General features: G+C 38.3%; 1 protein-coding gene across 3 annotated transcripts in view; it reads left to right on the top strand.

Annotated features, from left to right (window-relative positions):
* Positions 1–19237, top strand: part of MED13 (mediator complex subunit 13) — a 122540-nt gene that overhangs the window by 67562 nt on the left and 35741 nt on the right. For all 3 annotated transcript variants that reach the window (XM_053568298.1, XM_053568299.1, XM_053568300.1), the window contains 6 exons: positions 2585–2675; positions 2811–3025; positions 3324–3520; positions 4966–5873; positions 13776–13937; positions 18453–18676. In XM_053568298.1, coding sequence (XP_053424273.1) covers positions 2585–2675; positions 2811–3025; positions 3324–3520; positions 4966–5873; positions 13776–13937; positions 18453–18676 — 1797 coding nt within the window. The remainder of the gene's footprint in view (positions 1–2584; positions 2676–2810; positions 3026–3323; positions 3521–4965; positions 5874–13775; positions 13938–18452; positions 18677–19237) is intronic.

Here is a 19237-nt window from a genome sequence, read left to right as displayed (position 1 = left end):
TCATCACAGATCACAGCAACCTCAAACTCTTAGGCTCAAGCAGTTCTCTTGCCTCGGCCTCCCAGTAGTACACTACCACACCAGGCTAATTTTTAAATGCTTTTATAAAATGGGGTCTTGCCGTATTGCCCAGATTGTCTATGAACTTCTTAAGCTATCTTCTTACCTCAGCTTCCCAAAATGTCAGGGTTACAAACATGAGGCATCTCACCCAGCCAGTTTTATAATAAAAATCTCATTAATGGTTTTGTTTGTTTGTTTGTTTTGAGACAGTCTCACTTTGTAATGCCTGGTTGTTTTTATTTTTTGGTTGTAGTTGTCATTGTTGTTTGGCAGGCCGGTGCTGGATTCGAACCCGCCAGCTCTGGTGTATGTGGCTGGCACCCAAGCTGCTGAGCTATAGGTGCTGAGCATAATGGTGTTTTTTTTTTTTTTTTTTTAATCTCATATTTAAGTAGTCTTGACATAGTGTCACCTATAAACTGTTGAGTTGGGTTGTCTCCTTTTGTTTGCATATTTGACACACAATTAAGGTTAATTTTAGCTCTGCCATGTTCTTTTTTATAGTTTTTAGGAAGGAAAATTACTGTTTTTTAATTCTCTATGGGCTCTGTGCCCATAGAGCAGTAGTTAGGGTGCTGGTCGTATACACCAGGAGCTGGTGGGTTCTAACCTGTCCCAGGCCTGCTAAACAACAATGAGAACTACAACCAAAAAATAGCCGGGCTTTGTGGTGGGCACCTGTAGTCCCAGCTACTTGGGAGGCTGAGGCAAGAGAATCCCTTAAGCCCAGGTTTGAGGTTGCTGTGAGCTGTGATGCTACAGTACTCTACTGAGGACGACATAATGAGACTCTGTCTCAAAAGTAAATAAATAAATAAATTCTCTAGTTTGAGAAATTATTCTGAAATGGACTTGTTTAGAGAATATGTAAGTAATTAATGTTAAAATTACAAACTTTGACAATTTATTAAGCACTTCTTTTGAGTTAATTTTGCTCCACAGCTATTAAGACAGGTACATACTATAACAATGAAAGCAAAAAGAAAGATGGAGTCTTTAACAACCATTTACAGAGAAAGGTGAAGGAAAAAGAAATTAACACTAGATTTTCTTTCTAGCATGTCAGGTCTCTGGCAAATTAATGAATTGGGTACTTCATTATTATACAAGAGAATTCCTTTTTCATGAATTGAGTACTTCATTATCATACAAGAGAATTTCTTTTTCATATGCATAAAAGTAGCCTGGAAACTTGTATGGTACAGTTGGTCTTTCTTGTCCTATATAACATATGCTTTTAATCCTCTCAGTGTATGTGTCTATATATGTATATGTGTGTTTATATATATACATATATGTGGTAGATATAGCCGTACATAAACTTTTACTCCGTATCCCATAATGTTGTATATTTTAGGGCACCCTTTATTGAGTGAATGTATATCCTTGAATACTTTCATACATTTCTACTTTCTCTCCACTACCATATACATATCAGCTGTGGTTCCTCTAAGGTAGAAAGGTTGTAGTGAGAGCTCAGTCTACATATTTATCATAAAGTGTCTAACAGAAGAAATGGAGCAAATGTTGTCAGCTCTAAAAACATTGGTGATACATTGGAGATGGTAAAACTTGGTTCAGTGCATTAAAACTTAGTTTTAGTTAAGCATTCTATTGTTTTGTCATGAGATCTTTGTGAAGTTTTTGCTTAGTTTTACCTTTTATGGTATTTTTGCGTGGTAAGGAGATTATTACAACAAGGTAAAAGTATATAAGGATTCAGAGGGAAGATTGATTATATAGGAAACTTGATCTCTTCTATTTACTGGGACAAATAAGCAAGTAAGCTTCTTTTACTAAGAAGCAATTCTCTCTTTTCTGAACGTTCAGATGTGGGGGAAAGCAATTCTGATAATTACAAATCCTTCTTTTTGCAGGTTTTATTTTTTTTTAATGGATTTTAAGTTTTAGGATATTCTTGCTTCTTGTGTGTTTTTTTGTTTGTTTGTTTTTTGTTTCTGTTTGTTTGTTTTTTTGAGACAGAGCCTCAAGCTGTCGCCATGGGTAGAGTGCTGTGGCATCACAGCCTCATAGCAACCTCCAACTCCTGGGCTCAAGCGATTCTCCTGCCTCCGTCTCCCAAGTAGCTGGGACTATAGGCGCCCGCCACAACACCCGGCTATTTTTTGGTTGCAGCCATCCTTGTTGTTTGGCAGGCCCAGGCTGGATTCGAACCTGCCAGCTTAGCTGTATGTGGCTGGTGCCTTAGCCGCTTGAGCCACAGGTGCCGAGCCGCCTTGTGTGTTTTTTAAATGTTGGTCCTCTTTGGATGGACTAGCTCTTTCCTTCTTAATTTGGAGGCTTATCAAATAAATATTCAGATAAATTAATCTGGAGTCAGTGATTGTAAAAGATATATTTTTTATCTTTAGACTATGTCTAGTATGTATTTGGTTCTATGATACATCCAAAATATTACCTTTAATGAGTGGGTTTACTTTTAAATTACGTCTGAGTGATTACTATTTTGAGATTATATTGAATGTAAAACTTCAGATAAATATGTGCTTTTTTAAAATAGCCTGGATCTAAAAAATCAGCGAATGGATCAGATGAGAAAGCCAGCTGCAAGGAGTCAAAGACAGGAAATCTGGACCCGTTATCTTGCATAAGTAAGCTTTCCAAATCTGTGTTCCAGATAAATTTACAAACTTTTAATCTGAACAAAGCTCCCCGCTCCCTTTGTTTTAAACACAGATTCACCTCTTTTTAGTCTTCTGTTAAAATGTGTGTTTTATTAAATATAGGCACTGCAGATCTTCATAAGATGTATCCTACACCACCATCATTGGAACAACATATTATGGGATTTTCCCCAATGAATATGAATAATAAAGAATATGGTAGTATGGATGCAACACCTGGAGGAACTGTTCTAGAAGGAAATAGTTCTAGTATAGGAGCACAGTTCAAAATTGAGGTTGATGAGGGATTCTGTAGCCCAAAACCTTCTGAAATTAAAGTAAGTATTTTATTTTTCTAGAAAAATAATTCACTTCCTATATTTTCTTATAGAATTAGTTTGTTGCTATCTTCAAAAATCCTTTCATAGTGATTTTAGTTTCGTAGCTGACAGATTTGAGGACTGAATTGTGGTAACACTATTAAGATTACATTTAAGAAAAGAATAGAATTCTTTTTCTCTTTTATTCTGTTTAAAGAAAGGAAAATAAATCCAGAGTCAGTTTGGGTTTTTTCTTTGTTTTTTTTTTCCCCCCTGGAAGATAAGATACTGAAAGCCCATGGTCTTTATATTGTAGGATTTTTCTTATGTCTATAAGCCTGAAAATTGTCAAGTTCTGGTGGGATGTTCCATGTTTGCACCTCTAAAAACTCTACCAAGCCAATATCTGCCACCTATCAAATTGCCAGAAGAGTGTATTTACCGTCAGAGTTGGACTGTTGGAAAATTGGAATTGCTTCCTTCAGGGCCTGCAATGCCGTTTATCAAAGATGGGTATGATTTATGTTGTTATTATAGTATGTAAATGCTTATACATCTTTATTTTTTTCTCCAAAGAACCATTAGGCATGCTGGAAAAAGAATATTTGTTTTCAAAAACTTTAAAAGTTTTTTTTGTTTTTTTGAGACAGAGTCTCACTATGTCACCCTTGGTAGAGTGCTGTGGCATCACAGTTCACAGCAACCTCAAACTCTTGGGCTTAGGTGATTCTCTTGCTTCAGTGTCCCAAGTAGCTGAGACTACAGGCGCCCATCACAACACCCAGCTATTTTTTGTTGTGGTTGTCGTTGTTTAGCTGACTTGGGTTGGAACCTGCCAGCCTCGGTGTATGTGACTGGAACCGTAACCACTGTGTCACGGGCACCTAGTGAACTCTAAAAGTTTTTTGGGGGTGGCGCCTGTGGTTCTGTGGGTAGGGTGCCAGCCCCATATACCGAGGGTGGCGGGTTCAAACCTGGCTCTGGCCAGCTAAAACAGCAATGACAAGCAAAACAGCAAAAGAAAAGCCCAGGATTGTCGTGGGCACCTGTAGTCCCAGCTACTTGGGAGGCTGAATGAAGCAAGAGAATCACTTAAGCCCAAGAGTTTGAGGTTGCTGTGAGCTGTGACACAACGGCACTCTACCGAGGGTGACAAAGTGAGACTGTCTCAAATAAATAAATAAAAATTTTTTTGATTAATTACAATGATAATAGTTGGGTATAAATAAACTGTTGAAAGACTTAAGACCATTATGCTTTATTTGTCTTCAGAAGCACCTTTTCCTTTGCTCACTCCTGCTTGTACACTTGATGTGTTTCCCACATTTTACATTATAAAATCTATGAATTTGGGGTGTCTTAGCAAACTCTTGGGCTTAAGTGATTTTTCTTGCCTCAGCCTCCCACGTAGCTAGGATTACAGGTACCTGCCACAATGTCTGGCTGTTTTTTTGTTGCAGTTGTCGTTGTTTAGCAGGCCTGGGCTGGGTTCGAACCCACCAGCTTCAGTGTATGTGGCCAGTGCCCTAACCATTGACCTAAGGGCACTGAGCCTATTGGTAGATAGCATCTTAAAATTACCATTTTCCCTTTTAACACATGAACATCTTTAAGATCGTGATTTTATTTTTTTCCAATCAATAACATTGTAGAATCAGAGAAATATGATTATTTCCAGTATAAGAAATTTATAGATCATAAACACTTATGTCTGGTATGGATACAGATTTTAATTCTAATTTTGGAGCTAGTTGATTGATCCTTAGCCCACAACAATCAGTTAGAGTGAATATGTTAACTAGAAATAAGACTTGATTATACTGGTAATTTCTGTACTAATTATCTTTTCATCGTTTTTAATGTTACTGAGAAACATTTGAGATTTTTAGTTCTGTTTCACATTGCTAATATGTTTCTTTGTTTATGTATTTGATTTTCTTTTATCCTCATGACAATAGTGATGGAAGTAACATGGATCAAGAATATGGCCCTGCTTATACTCCTCAAACCCATGCTTCTTTTGGGATGCCTCCTAGCAGTGCACCTCCTAGTAATGGTGGAGCAGGAATTCTTCCCTCTCCATCCACTCCTAGATTTCCGACTCCAAGGACTCCTCGGACTCCTCGTGGAGCTGGTGGACCTGCTAGTGCTCAAGGTTCAGTCAAATACGAAAATTCAGACTTATATTCACCAGCTTCTACCCCATCTACATGCAGACCTCTTAATTCTGTGGAACCTGCAACTGTCCCTTCCATCCCTGAAGCACACAGTCTTTATGTAAACCTCATCCTTTCAGAATCAGTTATGAATTTATTTAAAGACTGTAACTTTGATAGTTGTTGTATCTGTGTCTGCAACATGAATATCAAGGGTGCCGATGTTGGAGTTTACATTCCAGATCCAACGCAGGAAGCACAATATAGGTGTACCTGCGGCTTCAGTGCTGTCATGAACAGAAAATTTGGAAACAATTCAGGATTATTTCTTGAAGATGAACTAGATATCATAGGACGCAACACAGACTGTGGCAAAGAAGCAGAAAAACGTTTCGAAGCTCTCAGGGCTACCTCTGCTGAACATATTAATGGAGGACTAAAGGAATCTGAAAAATTACCTGATGATTTAATATTATTACTACAAGATCAGTGCACTAATTTATTTTCACCCTTTGGAACAGCAGACCAAGATCCTTTCCCCAAAAGTGGTGGTGTTAGCAATTGGGTACGTGTTGAAGAGCGGGACTTTTGCAATGACTGCTACCTTGCATTAGAACATGGACGTCAGTTCATGGATAATATGTCAGGAGGAAAAGTTGATGAAGCACTTGTGAAAAGTTCATGCTTACATCCCTGGTCCAAAAGAAATGGTAAGTATACTAACAATTTTTTTGGTTGGTTGTTTTCCTTTAGGTGTATGACTTTGCTTTTCTTAGGGAAAGATACTAAAGCAATGGTTCTCAACCTTCCTAACTGCTACGTTGTTACAAATGGAAAAAAAGGTGTCCTGACCCACAGGTTTAGAACTGCTGTATTAAAGGCAGTTTCTTATGTAGCTAATGGAGATGCTCAAGGCAGGACTTAAAACTCCTTTAAGGATAACATTTTTAAAGGGAGAATTTCTTCTTAACAATTTACTTTAATCTCATTAATAAAAGTATGGTTATCATAAATATTAATTACGTACTTATATAGGAATGTAAAAGGCACTTTGCACGTGTGTTAATTAGCAGAAAATTGTTAGTTATGTTCTTTATTCAACATTCTTTTACTCATTGAATATTTATTGAGCACTTTTTATGTGCTAGTCACTGTCCTAAGTTCACTGTTGAACAAATTAGCCATACTTTCTTCCCTTTTCGAGACTCTTTTTCTTGTGGAAAAGACAGACAATAAACAACAAAAAAACTGTATAATAGTAAGAAGCTTTGAAAAAAGAGAAGCAAGGTAAAAGAGTAGAAAAAGACAGACGTGTACTATTTGAGATCTTTTGTCAGAGAAGATATTACTGAAGTGGAGAGCATTTGGACAGACTCTTATACAAATGGGAGAATGTAAGCTGTGTGGTTAAATGAGCGAAGAGTGTTTGAAGCAATGCAAAGTGCACAGACCCTAAGGGAGTACTGTGCTTTATATAGTTTGAGTAACATTAAGGAGGCTAATGGTGACTGGCGTCTGTGGCTCAGTGGGTAGGGCGCCAGCCCCATATACCGCGGATGGTGGGTTCAAACCCAGCCTTGGCCAAATTGCAACAAAGAAAAATAGCCGGGCATTGTGGCAGGCACCTGTAGTCCCAGCTATTCGGGAGGCTGAGACAAGAGAATCGCCTAAGCCCAGGAGTTGGAGATTGCTGTGAGCAGGGATGCCATGGCACTCTACTGAGGGCAATAAAGTGAGACTCTGTCTCAAAAAAAAAAAAAAAAAGGCTAATGGTGCTCCAGTGCATTAGGTGATGGAAAACCTGGTAGGAGATGAAATCTAAGAGGTGGCTAAGCACCAAAATCATGGTGCTGTACTAAAAATAGAAAACTTAGCTAGGTATAGTGGCTTACACCTGTAGTCCTAGCTTCTTTGAAGGCTGGAATAGGAGGATTGCTTGAGTAGTTCCATGACCTTTGTAGTTCATACTAAATATGGGAAGCTATTGGACAGTTTGAGCATGGAAGGAACATGATCCCTTTCTGTTTATTTTTTATAAGCCAAGGTCACCCTGGCTATCGTGTGGACAATTGCGTGGGACTAGCCGGGCGTTGTGGCAGGCGTCTGTAGTCCCAGCTACTCGGGAGGCTGAGGCAAGAGAATCGCTTAAGCCCAGCAATTGGAGGTTGCTGTGAGCTGTGTGAAGCCACGGCACTCTACCGAGGGCCATAAAGTGAGACTCTGTCTCTACAAAAAAAAAGAAAATTGCGTGGGGTTTGGAGGTGGTGAAAGCAAGAGTAGAAGTAGATAGATCAGTTGGAATGCAGTTGCAGTAATCCAGGTGAAAGATGATGGTGGCATGAATAAGACTGTAAGCAATAGACATGTAAATTGTAGAATCTAGATATATTTGGCAAATAGAACCTACAGGATTTCGTGATCCTTTTCTAAGAAAAGATGAATCTTCAAGGATAACTTGAAACAGTAGGAGAGGAAGTCAAGTACACATTTGAAAATTTGAGTTTTAAATTCAGAGGAATGATTGAGTGAGGAGATTAAGATCTTTTTATGTGAGTTGTCAGTGTGAAAAGCTATGGTGCTTGGCCAAGCCTGGTGGCTCATGCCTGTAATCGTAGCCCTCTGGGACGCTGAGGTGGGAGGATCACTTGGCTCAGGAGTTTGAGACCAACCTGAGCAAAGCAAGACCCCGTCTGTACTAAAAATAGGAAACTTAGCTAGGTGTAGTGGCTTACACCTGTAGTCCCAGCTTCTTTGAACGCTGGGATAGGAGGATTGCTTGAGTCCAGGAAGGCGAGGTTGCGGTGATGTAGGCCAAGGCAATGGCTCTCTAGCACAGGTGACAGAGGAATACTAAGAAAGCATGGTGTCCTAGAAACCAAGTATAGGAAATATTTGAAGATGGAGAAAGTGATCATCTGTATCAAACACTATAATGCATCAAAGTAAAAATTGAGATAGGACCATTGGATATGACCGCATGGAGATTGGTGACCTTTTAGTTTCAGTCAACCTGACTAGAGTGTTCAAGAGAGAATGGGAGAACCAGCTTTAGACGATTCTTTGGAGATTTTTGCTATAAATAGGATAACAGAGTTAGAAGAGTTTTTTTGGGGGGGAGGATGCACTGGGAATTATCTGATAGAGAAGAATTTTTAAAATAGACAATCATGGGCGGCATCTGTGGCTCAGGAGAGTAGGGTGCTGGTCCTATATGCCGGAGGTGGTGGGTTCAAACCCAGCCCCAGCCAAAACTGCAAAAAATAAATAAATAAATAAAAAGGTATACATTTAAAAAAAATAATAAAAAAATAAAATAAAATAGACAATCATTACATATATTTATTGGGTACAATGTAGTATTTTGATACACATATACATTGTAGAAAGAGTAAGTCAAACTAATTTATCCATTACCTCGCCTACTTATTTTTTGTGGTGAGAACATTTAAAATCTGTTCTCTCAGCAATTTTGAAATATGTAATAGATTATTATTAACTGTGGTCATTATACTGTGCAACAGTTAACAAATGCTTATTCTTTCTAACTGAAATTTTGTGCCCTTTGACCAACATCTGACATTTTACCATCCCCACCCCTCCATAGAGAGGAAATACTGATGCAGGCACAAGAAAATAAAATTGTAGGAGCAAAGTCTTTAAGTGAGATACCCTGTTTCCCTGAAAATAAGACAGTGTCTTATTTTAAGGTGTGCTCCCAAAGATGCACTAGGTCTTATTTTCAGGGGACGTCTTATCTTTCCTGTAAATAGGTCTTATTTTCGGAGGATGTCTTATTTTTGGGGAAACAGGGTAATAGAAATTAGTGCACAAGTGGAGGGGTAAGTATACCCTTAAATAGGAAATGTCCATTCTAAGAACAAGGAAAGGCATAGTTTATGGGTACAGATACGGGAAATTACTCTCTTGAACAAGAAAAGAAGTGAAAATTTTCCTGTGATTGCTTTTATGGCTAAGGATTAGGGGAGCAGTTGTTGGACAGTGGGAGAGTTACTTAATATGATAGTGGTTTCCAGAGTCTAGTTTCCCAGATTAGCAGTTTCAAACATCACCTGAGATCTTGCTAGAAATGCCTATTTTCACATTCTACCTCAGTCATTCTAAATCAAACGCTGGGAATAGGACTTAGTTATGCTGCTCACTAGCAGTATGGTCTTGGACAAGTTAATTTATCATCTAGGTCTCTTCATCTTTTAAGCATTTATAAGGTAGAATTTGACTTGTATAGTGTTGTAAAGCTCTAATGAGTTAATCCGTATTAAATGTGCTCAGCACATTTTAAACAGCTATTATTAAAATTATCAGTTAGAAATTTTTCCTTCAGGCTTAGCAACCTATACCTGATTAACTGTGTTTCACTGATTAACTTTTCTAACTTTTGTTTATAGACCAAATATGTGGTTCTTGGTAAGAATCTAAATTTTTCCCGTTGCTTGCCTGGGTTTACACTCCCTCCCTCAAAAAAAAAAAAACAACTATATTCTTAGGTGTCATATGTCATATGACAAACTTTTCTTTGGTTCTTGTGTCATTTGCTAATTCAATTATTATTTTTATACACATGGAAAACAGTGTCCTTAATATTTTTGGGAGCTATGCCGATGTTCTGCCTTTTAAATTACTTACAGATTACGAGGACTACTAAAGCTATAATGCAGGATTAAAGGAAGTAAAAATGGGCCCATCACAGAATAATGTATAAGTAATTATGGTAGTGTAGATAGTGTTAAATAAGCTATGAAAATGTATAAAGTTATATATAACAAGTAGATAATCTTAGTAATAATATTGAGAGAGGAAGAAACAAGTCCCATAAGATTATGTATAGTAAGATGCCTTTTTAAAGTATTACCTTTAATGAAGTTTGGAAACTAGCAAAATGAAATGTATTATTTACATGCACATAAAATTCAGAGTATTATTTAATTTTTGAAATTTTGTATGTGTCCAAAAATGACCAAGGAACAGAATAGGGAGGAGCACTTAGTAAAATTGGTTTGGGTAATATTCTAGTTTTTGGTCAGTGAAATTGCAGTTGTTAATTTTTTTTTTTTTTTTTGAGATGGTCTTACTACATCGCCCTTGTAGAGTGCTATGGCGTCACAGCTCACAGCAACCTCAAACTCCTGGGCTTAAGCGATTCTCTTGCCTCAGCCTCCCTTGTAGCTGGGACTACCGGCACCCGCCACAACACCTGGCTATTTTTGTTTGTTTGTTTAGTGGGCTCAGGCCAGGTTCAAACCCACCAGCCCCGGTGCATGTGGCCAGCACCTTAACCGCTGAGCTATGGGTGCCGAGCCTGTTTTTATTGTTATGGGAAATTTGTGAAATTAAATAAGAGGACAGTGCATGGACCAATGATTAAGTTTTTATATATGACATGGTATCATGATTCATCCAATTCATTATTCTCAAGGACCAAATTAAAACAAGAAAAGATAAAAATGAATTTCTTAGGTTTTTTTTTAAAAAAGGCAAGATCATTTTGAGTCATATATAATATGAAGAATAGAGGCTATAGAGTCAGACTGCTTGGGTTTGAAATGTGACTCCATCGCTGTGTACTACCTATGACCTTGGACAAGTTATTTAACCTCTCTGTGCCTTCGTTTTTTTTCTTATTTGTTCTTTTCTTTGTTTTGTTTTGTGTGTTTTTTATTTTATTTTATTTTTTTGAGACAAGAGTCTTTTTCTTTGTTGCCTTTGGTAGAATGCCATGGCATTATAGCTCACAGCAATCTCAAACTCTTGGGCTCAAGCAGTCCTCTTGCCTCAGCCTCCAAGTAGCTGGGACTACAGGCACCTGCCACAACTCCCAGCTATTTTTAGAGACAGGGTCTCGCTCTAGCTCAGGTTGGTCTCGAACTCCTGAGCTCCATGAATCCACCCACCTTGGCTTGAGCCCCCTTGCCTATGCCTCAGTTTCTTAAGCAAGGGTCAATAATTTACAAGATGTTGAGAGAATCTTGGCTTGGTGCCTGTGGCTCAAGCGGCTAAGGTGCCAGCCACATACACCTGAGCTGGCAGGTTCAAATCCAGTCCGGGCCCACCAAGCAACAATGACGGCTGCACCAAAAAATAGCTGGGTGTTGTGGCAGGTACCTGTAGTCCCAGCTTCTTGGGAGGCAGAGGCAGGAGAATTGCTTGAGCCCAGGAGTTGGAGGTTGCTGTGAGCTGTGATGCCATGGCCCTCTAACCCAGGGGGACAGCTTGAGGCTCTGCCTCAAAAAAAAAATGTTGAGAGAATCAAATGAGTTAATACTTTGAAAACAGATAGCAGTATTTGACACATAGTAAGAACTCAAACAACAGTAGTAGTAATGGCAATAGCAGCAATACCATTAATGGCCCTCTTTATTTACTGTTGTTTGCATGTATGTATGGATGTATGTACAGATGTATGTATGTATTTTATCTTTAAAGAAACAGTGTATCACTGTGTCATCCAGGCTGGAGTGCAATGATGCAGTCATAGCTCACTGGAGCTTCAAATTCCTGAGTTCAAATGATTCTCCTGCCTCAGCCTCCCAAGCAGCTGGGTCTACAGGTGCATGCCACTATGCCTGGATAGTTGTTTTTTAATGTTTTGTAGAGATAGGGACTTCTTCACTATTTGCCCAGCTGGAGTGCAGTGATCTGATTATAGCTTACTGCAGCTTTGAACTCCTGGGCTCAAATAATACTTCAACCTCAGCCTCTCAAAGTGCTGAGACTACCGACACAAGCTAGTCCAGTCTATTATTTAAGAACCAACGTATTTGCCAAGAAAATACTGAGCTTTACCTGGTGTATGTGTGTTTTGTATAACAGTAAATACTGATTTAAACAGAAAGTTGGCGAGGCTTCGTTGGCTCATACCTATAATCCTCCAAGATGGGAGGATTATTTGAAGCCAGAAGTTCAAGACCAGTCTGAGCAAGTGTGAGACCCTGTCTCTAAAAAAAAAAAGAAAGAAAGAATGAAAATCTAACACCTGTAGTCCCAGCTAATTGGAAGGCTAAGTTAGGAGGATCACTTGAACCCAGGTGAGGGTGTCATGAATTATGATGACACACTGTACTCTAGCCCAGGCAGCAGAGACACTGTATCTTATAAAACAAAAACCAATAGAATTAGAAAGGTATAGACATAAAAATGAATTTTATCCCAAGAATTTGTCCAAAGAAGATAGAACAACCAAAAAAGAAATACCCCTCTGAAAGTTGACCACCCAAGGAACTGTAACTGGTCAACAAAGGTGGTCAACTTAATAAACTAGGCCTACTGTACCGATGCATACATGTGGTGCATGTCTGGTCTATGAAAATTAGGTCAGCTTAAAGAAGTGGTCAACTATTGAGGTTCTACTGTATTATAATTAAAACTTCTAAATATAAAAACAAATAATGCTAGAATACATAAATGTGCATTATTGGGATACCTTGAACATTCCCACATAAGAGCCTTTGGCTTAATTCTTTCCTCTGCCTTGGATTCTCTCCCCCCAGGTTAAGTGGGTAACTCTGTCTCTTTTAAATTTTGCCAGATGTCATCTTCTCAATTAAAATCGCAAACCCCATTCCATGCCACTTTTTTTGCTTGTTTCTATACTGTTTGCTTATTGCTTTCTGACATAGAATAGTGTTTATTGCTTAATTGTTTCTTCATACATATTTTATGTACCTAGAATAGTACTTGGTGTATAGCAAGATGATCAAAATATTGAAATATAGGGCGGCGCCTGTGGCTCAAAGGGGTAGGGCACCGGCCCCATATGCTGGAGGTGGTAGGTTCAAACCCAGCCCCAGCCAAAAATGGCAAAAAAAATATATATATATTGAAATACATGTTTGAATGAGTTTTAAAGTCTACAAAGTATAGTTCATTCATTAAAACATGCAGTTGAGGCTGGGTGTGGTCACTCACACCTATAATCCTAGCCCTCTGGGAAGCCAAGGCAGGTGGATTGCCTGAGTTCAAGACCAGCAAGAGCAAGACCCCATCTTTAAAAATAGCTGGGTATTCTGGCAGGCTCCTGTAGTCCTAGCTACCAGAGAGGCTGAGGTAAGAGGATCACTTGAGACCAAAAGTTTGAGGTTGCTGTGAGCTATGATGCCACAGTTCTCTACAGAGGGTGGCAAAGTAAGTCTGTTTTAAACAAAGAAAAAAGCATACAGTTAATTGGTTTTGGTATTCATAGAATTGTGCAGCAATCCACTACAATTAATTTCAGAACATTTTCATTACCTCCAAAATAAGCCCCATACCCATTAGCAGTCACTTCCTATTTCCTTCCAACCCACTTTGCAAGCATTAGTCTTACTTTCTGTCTCTATAGGTTTGCCTCTTTTGGACATAAGTTGATCAATCAGGTAATGAATGACTCTTTTTGAGGAGATGAGTTACAGTGACTTTATTGTATGTCTTCTTGGTTCTAATCTAGAAGAACCATTTCTACATATCACTTAATATAGAATTTAACACAGTTCTCTGTATAAGCAGATGCTTAATCTTTTTGATGAAGACCCAAACTTCCCTAGATGTGTTTTGTATTATCTTAAAATTTTGTGTTGGCAATAGCAATTCTTATTCACTTTTTTTTAAAATGCTTGTAGATGTGAGTATGCAGTGCTCACAGGATATACTTCGAATGCTCCTCTCTCTTCAGCCAGTTCTTCAGGATGCCATTCAGAAAAAAAGAACAGTAAGACCTTGGGGGGTTCAAGGTCCTCTCACTTGGCAACAATTTCATAAAATGGCTGGCCGAGGCTCTTATGGTGAGTAATTTATAGTGATGTGTAATGACTGATTTTATATCAGTCCTCATATTTCTGTGCCCAACTAGAATAAACACAGTAATCTTCTTGAAATATTTTTGTGGCATAAGCTCATAGGCCTTTGTGATACAATCCTAGCCTTTGTTTCAACATTCAATTTATTGGGTTTTTCAACCTCATTTCAAAAGGAGCGTCTTCATTTAGATCTGTTTTACAAATTAGATTTTGCAGTAAGATTTTGCGTGTACCGAGGGCCATAAAGTGAGACTCTGTCTCTACAAAAAAAAAAAAAAAAAAAAAGATTTTGCGTGAAGAAAGAGCCAAACTGCTAAGATTTTTTTTTAAAGGCTAAATACTTTTGTTGTCAATTATTTTATGAAATTGAACTTAAAATAGTGAGGGATTAGAGGGTGATACTTAGAAAAGAATTAGGACAAAGAAATTTGCTAGTTGCAACCGTAGTAGTGAATGAATACATAGGTAAGCAGTAGATTTATGGTCAGCTGTGATGAAAGAGAAGCTTTCGAACGTTTGAACTATTTGTTGAAGATTGTCTTTGAAAGGTAGTATATACTTGGAGCTTTTAAAATACATTTGGAATAATAGTTTGACTTTTGTGCTTAGTTTCACTATGCATTATATATAAAAATAATAGATTTGCCTGTCATTTCCTTGTCTTCCTTTTCTTGATGGGTAAATAATTAAAATATCATACAAAACTGATTGTATGAAAAATTCATGTTATTAATGTTTCTTAGTATAAAATTTGACATTGTTTTAAAAACAAAGATAGTAGATGTATATTTATGTTTGCACCTTACTGATTTTGGAGGTTATGTTTGTCAGTACATATAGAGCTTTCTTTTATAATCTTTAAAAAATGTTTATTCACTTTTTTTTCTTTTTTAATTGTTGGGGATTCATTGAGGGTACAATAAGCCAGGTTACACTGATTGCAATTGTTAGGTAAAGTCCCTCTTGCAGTCATGTCTTGCCCCCATAAAGTGTGACACACACCTAGGCCCCACCCCCCTCCCTCCGTCCCTCTTTCTGCTTCCCCCCCATAACCTTAATTGTCATTAATTGTCCTCATATCAAAATTGAGTACATAGGATTCATGCTTCTCCATTCTTGTGATGCTTTACTAAGAATAATGTCTTCCACTTCCATCCAGGTTAATATGAAGGGTGTAAAGTCTCACCTTTTTAATTTTTTATTTTATTCATTCATTTATTTATTTTTGGAGACAGAGTCTCACTCAGTTTCCCTGGGGTTTAGTGCTGTGGCATCACAGCTCACAGCAACCTCAAGCTCTTGGGCTCAAGTGATTTTCTTGCCTCAGCCTCTGGAGTAACTGGGACTACAGGTGTTCATCTCTATTTTTAGAGATGAGGTCTTAAGGTCTTGCTCTGGCTCAAGGCTCAAGCAGTCCACCCGCCTCGGCCTCCCAGAGTGCTGGGATTACTGCTAACATATTTTTTAAAGGCTAACTACTTTTATTGTCAATTATTTTATGAAATTGAACTTAAAATAGTGAGGGATTAGAGCAGGGGTCCTCAAACATTTTAAACAGGGGGCCAGTTCACTGTCCCTCAGACTGCTGGAGGGCTGGACTGTAGTTTAAAAAAAAAAAAACTATGAACAAATTCCTATGCACACTGCACATATCTTATTTTGAAGTGAAAAAACAAAACGGGAACAAATACAATCACACCGCCGCATGTGGCCTGCGGGCCGTAGTTTGAGTACCCCTGGATTAGAGGGTAATAATCACTCGGCCCTTACCTTTCTTTTTTAGATACAGTCTCATTCTGTTGCCCAGGTCTGGAGTGCAGTGACATATGCCCAGTAGCATACTATTATCTCTAACTCCTGTGCTCATCGGATCCTTCCCCCTTAGCTTCTTTAGTAGCTAAGACTTTAGGCACACACTACCATTTCTGGCTAGTTTTTTTAAAAATGTTTTTATAGCGACGGACTTGCTATGTTGTTCAGGCTTACCAGTTTTTTAAATGGCCATATGTATCCATTGTTTTTTATATAGGACAATGTATTTTACTGGTGTACTATTTATGGACCTATATATAGATTGTTTCCATCATTATCATATACGTATTTTTCAATAATGCACAAATTCCTGGCTTTAAAGCATGTGTGTATTTTTTTAAATTGGCAAAATTACTTTCTGCAGTATCAGTTTACACTCCCAATAGTTAAATGTCAGTTTCTGCAAACCCTTGCTAGTAGGGTGCTGAGTGAAAAATGGTTATTTCATGTAGTATGAGAGATTGAATAGTATAGACTGTGAGAATAGATGTCTTGCATTAATACACCTGCTCTGTAACTTCTCTTGTGATGCTGGAGAAGTTGTTTAACTTCTTCATTCTTGTTTATCATCCCTACAGTGAGATTAATAATATTATCTGCCTTATATGGTATTTGTGAGGATTAAATGAGGTAATGCATGCAAAGTGCTTTGAATAATATCTAGCACATAGTAAACATTATAAACGTTTGCTAGTATTAATTTCAATTTTTTTTCTTTTGAAATTGAGCATCTTTTTATGTTTAAGAGCTCTTTCTGTTTTTGTAAACTTCTTCATATTCCTTACCCATTTTTCTATTAGGTTGTTGGTCACTTTCTTTTTTAAAAAAGGTTATTGTGATAAAGAATACATAAGATAGACCAGCTTGACAAATTTTTAATACACATTACAGTATTGTTGACTCATGTACAACGTTGTATAGGAGATCTTGTTTTCTATTTTCTTGTGGATTTATTTGTTCCATTTATATGACAAGGAAATGAACCTTTTGTCATATGCATTGCAGGTATTTGTTCTAATTTGTTTTTAATCATTTGGCTTTGTTTATAGTGTGTTTTCTCCTAACAGAATTTTAAATTTATATAGTCAGGTTAATATCTTTTTTTTTTTTTTTTTCCCCGAGACCGAGTCTCACTTTGTCACCCTTGGTAGAGTGCCATGCGTCATAGCTCATAGCACCCTCGAACTCTTGGGCTCAAGCGATTCTGCCTTAGCCTCCCAAGTAGCTGGGACTACAGGTGCCCACCACAGCATCCAGCTATTTTTAGAGACTAGAGACGGGGTCTCACCCTTCTTTGTGAGGCTGGTCATGAGCAGGCAGTCCACCACTTTGACCTCCCAGAGTACTGGGATTACATGCATGAGTCACCGTGCCCTGCCCAATCATATTTTTTACTGTGAGTAAAAACAGTATACTCACCTGATACCCAGGTTGGAGTACAGTGGTTAATATCCTGTGCTCAATTGATTCTCCTGCCTCAACCTCCTAACTAACTGGGACTACTTTCATGTGCCACCATGCCTGGCTAATTTTATTTTTTTGTAGAGATGGGGTCTGGCTATGTTGCCTAGATTGGTCTTGAACTCTTAGCCTCAAGCAGTCCTCCCACCTTGACCTCCCAAACTGCTATGATTACCAGCATCAGCCACAGCCTATGGGCAGATGAATCTACTTTTAAATGGATAGATTTTATGTTAATATTAGAAAGATTTCCTCAGCCAAAATTTACTAAAAATGAACATAACACCCCTCCAGCTGGGTGCAGTGATAGGCACCATAGTCCCAGCTATTCCAAAGACTAAGGAGGATCACTTGAAGCCAGGAGCTCAAGTCTGAGCAACATAGTGACACTCTCATATCTAAAAATTTTTTTTGAATTCTAAACTCTCTCATGTTTTTAAATTATATTTGTGTGGGTTTTTTTCATTCAGATTTTTTCCCAGTTAAATCAAGGTACTCAAGGCTTGGCACCTGTAGCTCAAGATAGGTGCCAGTCACATACACCAGAGCTGGCAGGTTCAAATCTAGCCCGGGCCTGCTAACCAACGACAACTACAACCAAAAAATAGCTGGGCGTTGTGGCCAGCACCTGTAGTCCCAGCTACTTGGGAGACTAAGGCAAGAGAATCACTTAAGCCCAGGAGTTGGAGGTCGCTGTGAGCTATGATGCCACGGTACTCTACCCAGGGCAACAGCTTGAGGCTCTGTCTCAAAAAAAAAAAAAACAAGGTAGTCAAATATATTTTATATAGACTATTTAGAAATTCCCACCTGTTCCCATGGCACCTGTGGCTCATTGGGTAGGGCGCCGGCCCCATATACCAAGAGTGGCGGGTTCAAACCTGGCCCTGGCCAAATTACAACAAAAAATAGCCGAGTGTTGTGGCGGGCACCTGTAGTCCCCAGCTACTCAGGAGGCTGAGGCAAGAGAATCGTTTGAGCCCAGGAGTTGGAGGTTGCTATTAGCTGTGTGATGCCACAACACTCTACCGAGGGCAATAGAGTGAGACTCAGTCTCTAAAAAAAAGAAAAAGAAAAAGAATTCCCACCCGTTGAAATGTCTCAATCACTGGTTATAAATTTTTTTAATCAAATATTTTTACTAATAATGACTTCATTAACTTCAGACATTTAAATAAAAAGATTTGTTGTTTTTAAGTGTTTTCTAAAAATGTCTTTCTTATTTAGGAACTGATGAATCCCCAGAACCACTGCCAATCCCCACGTTTTTGTTGGGTTATGATTATGATTTTCTGGTGCTTTCTCCATTTGCTCTTCCTTATTGGGAGAGACTTATGCTGGAACCCTATGGATCTCAAAGAGATATAGCCTATGTTGTACTATGTCCAGAGAATGAAGCCTTGTTAAATGGAGCCAAAAGCTTTTTTAGAGATCTTACTGCAATATATGAGGTAGGTATTTATAAAACAACTACCTTACGATTTGTATGTTTATATATAAAATATGCTGGACAGTTCAGTTAATTAGGACAGAATGATGTCAGACTAAGTAACTTTTTCTAATAGGAAAGGGTAGCATTATTGAGTAGGGAAAAAATTACATTATAAAAATTCTAGTCCTAATTCATTAGGATCTCAGGTAATGATACTAGATCTCACTTTTCTTATAAGTAAAATGAAGCTATACTAGATATCTTTAAGGTCTATTTCATGTCTGAGATTCTTGACTGTTGTTTTAGTTAATAATTTCCATGTTGGGCGGCGCCTGTAGCTCAAGGAGTAGGGCGTCGGTCCCATATGCCGGAGGTGGCGAGTTCAAACCCAACCCTGGCCAAAAATCACACACAAAAAAAATAATAATAATTTCCATGTTGTAGGGCAGTGCCTGTGGCTCAGTGAGTAGAGCGCTGGCCCCATATACTGAAAGTAGCGGGTTCTAACCCACTCCCAGCCAAACTGCAACAACAACAACAACAAATAGCTAGGCAGGCACCCGTAGTCCCACCTACTCAG

This window comes from Nycticebus coucang, chromosome 18 (assembly GCF_027406575.1).
Source record: "Nycticebus coucang isolate mNycCou1 chromosome 18, mNycCou1.pri, whole genome shotgun sequence".
Classification (NCBI taxonomy): Eukaryota; Metazoa; Chordata; class Mammalia; order Primates; family Lorisidae; genus Nycticebus; species Nycticebus coucang.
The sequence above is the reverse complement of the archived record's forward strand: the minus strand, read 5'-3'. Positions and strand labels throughout refer to the sequence as shown.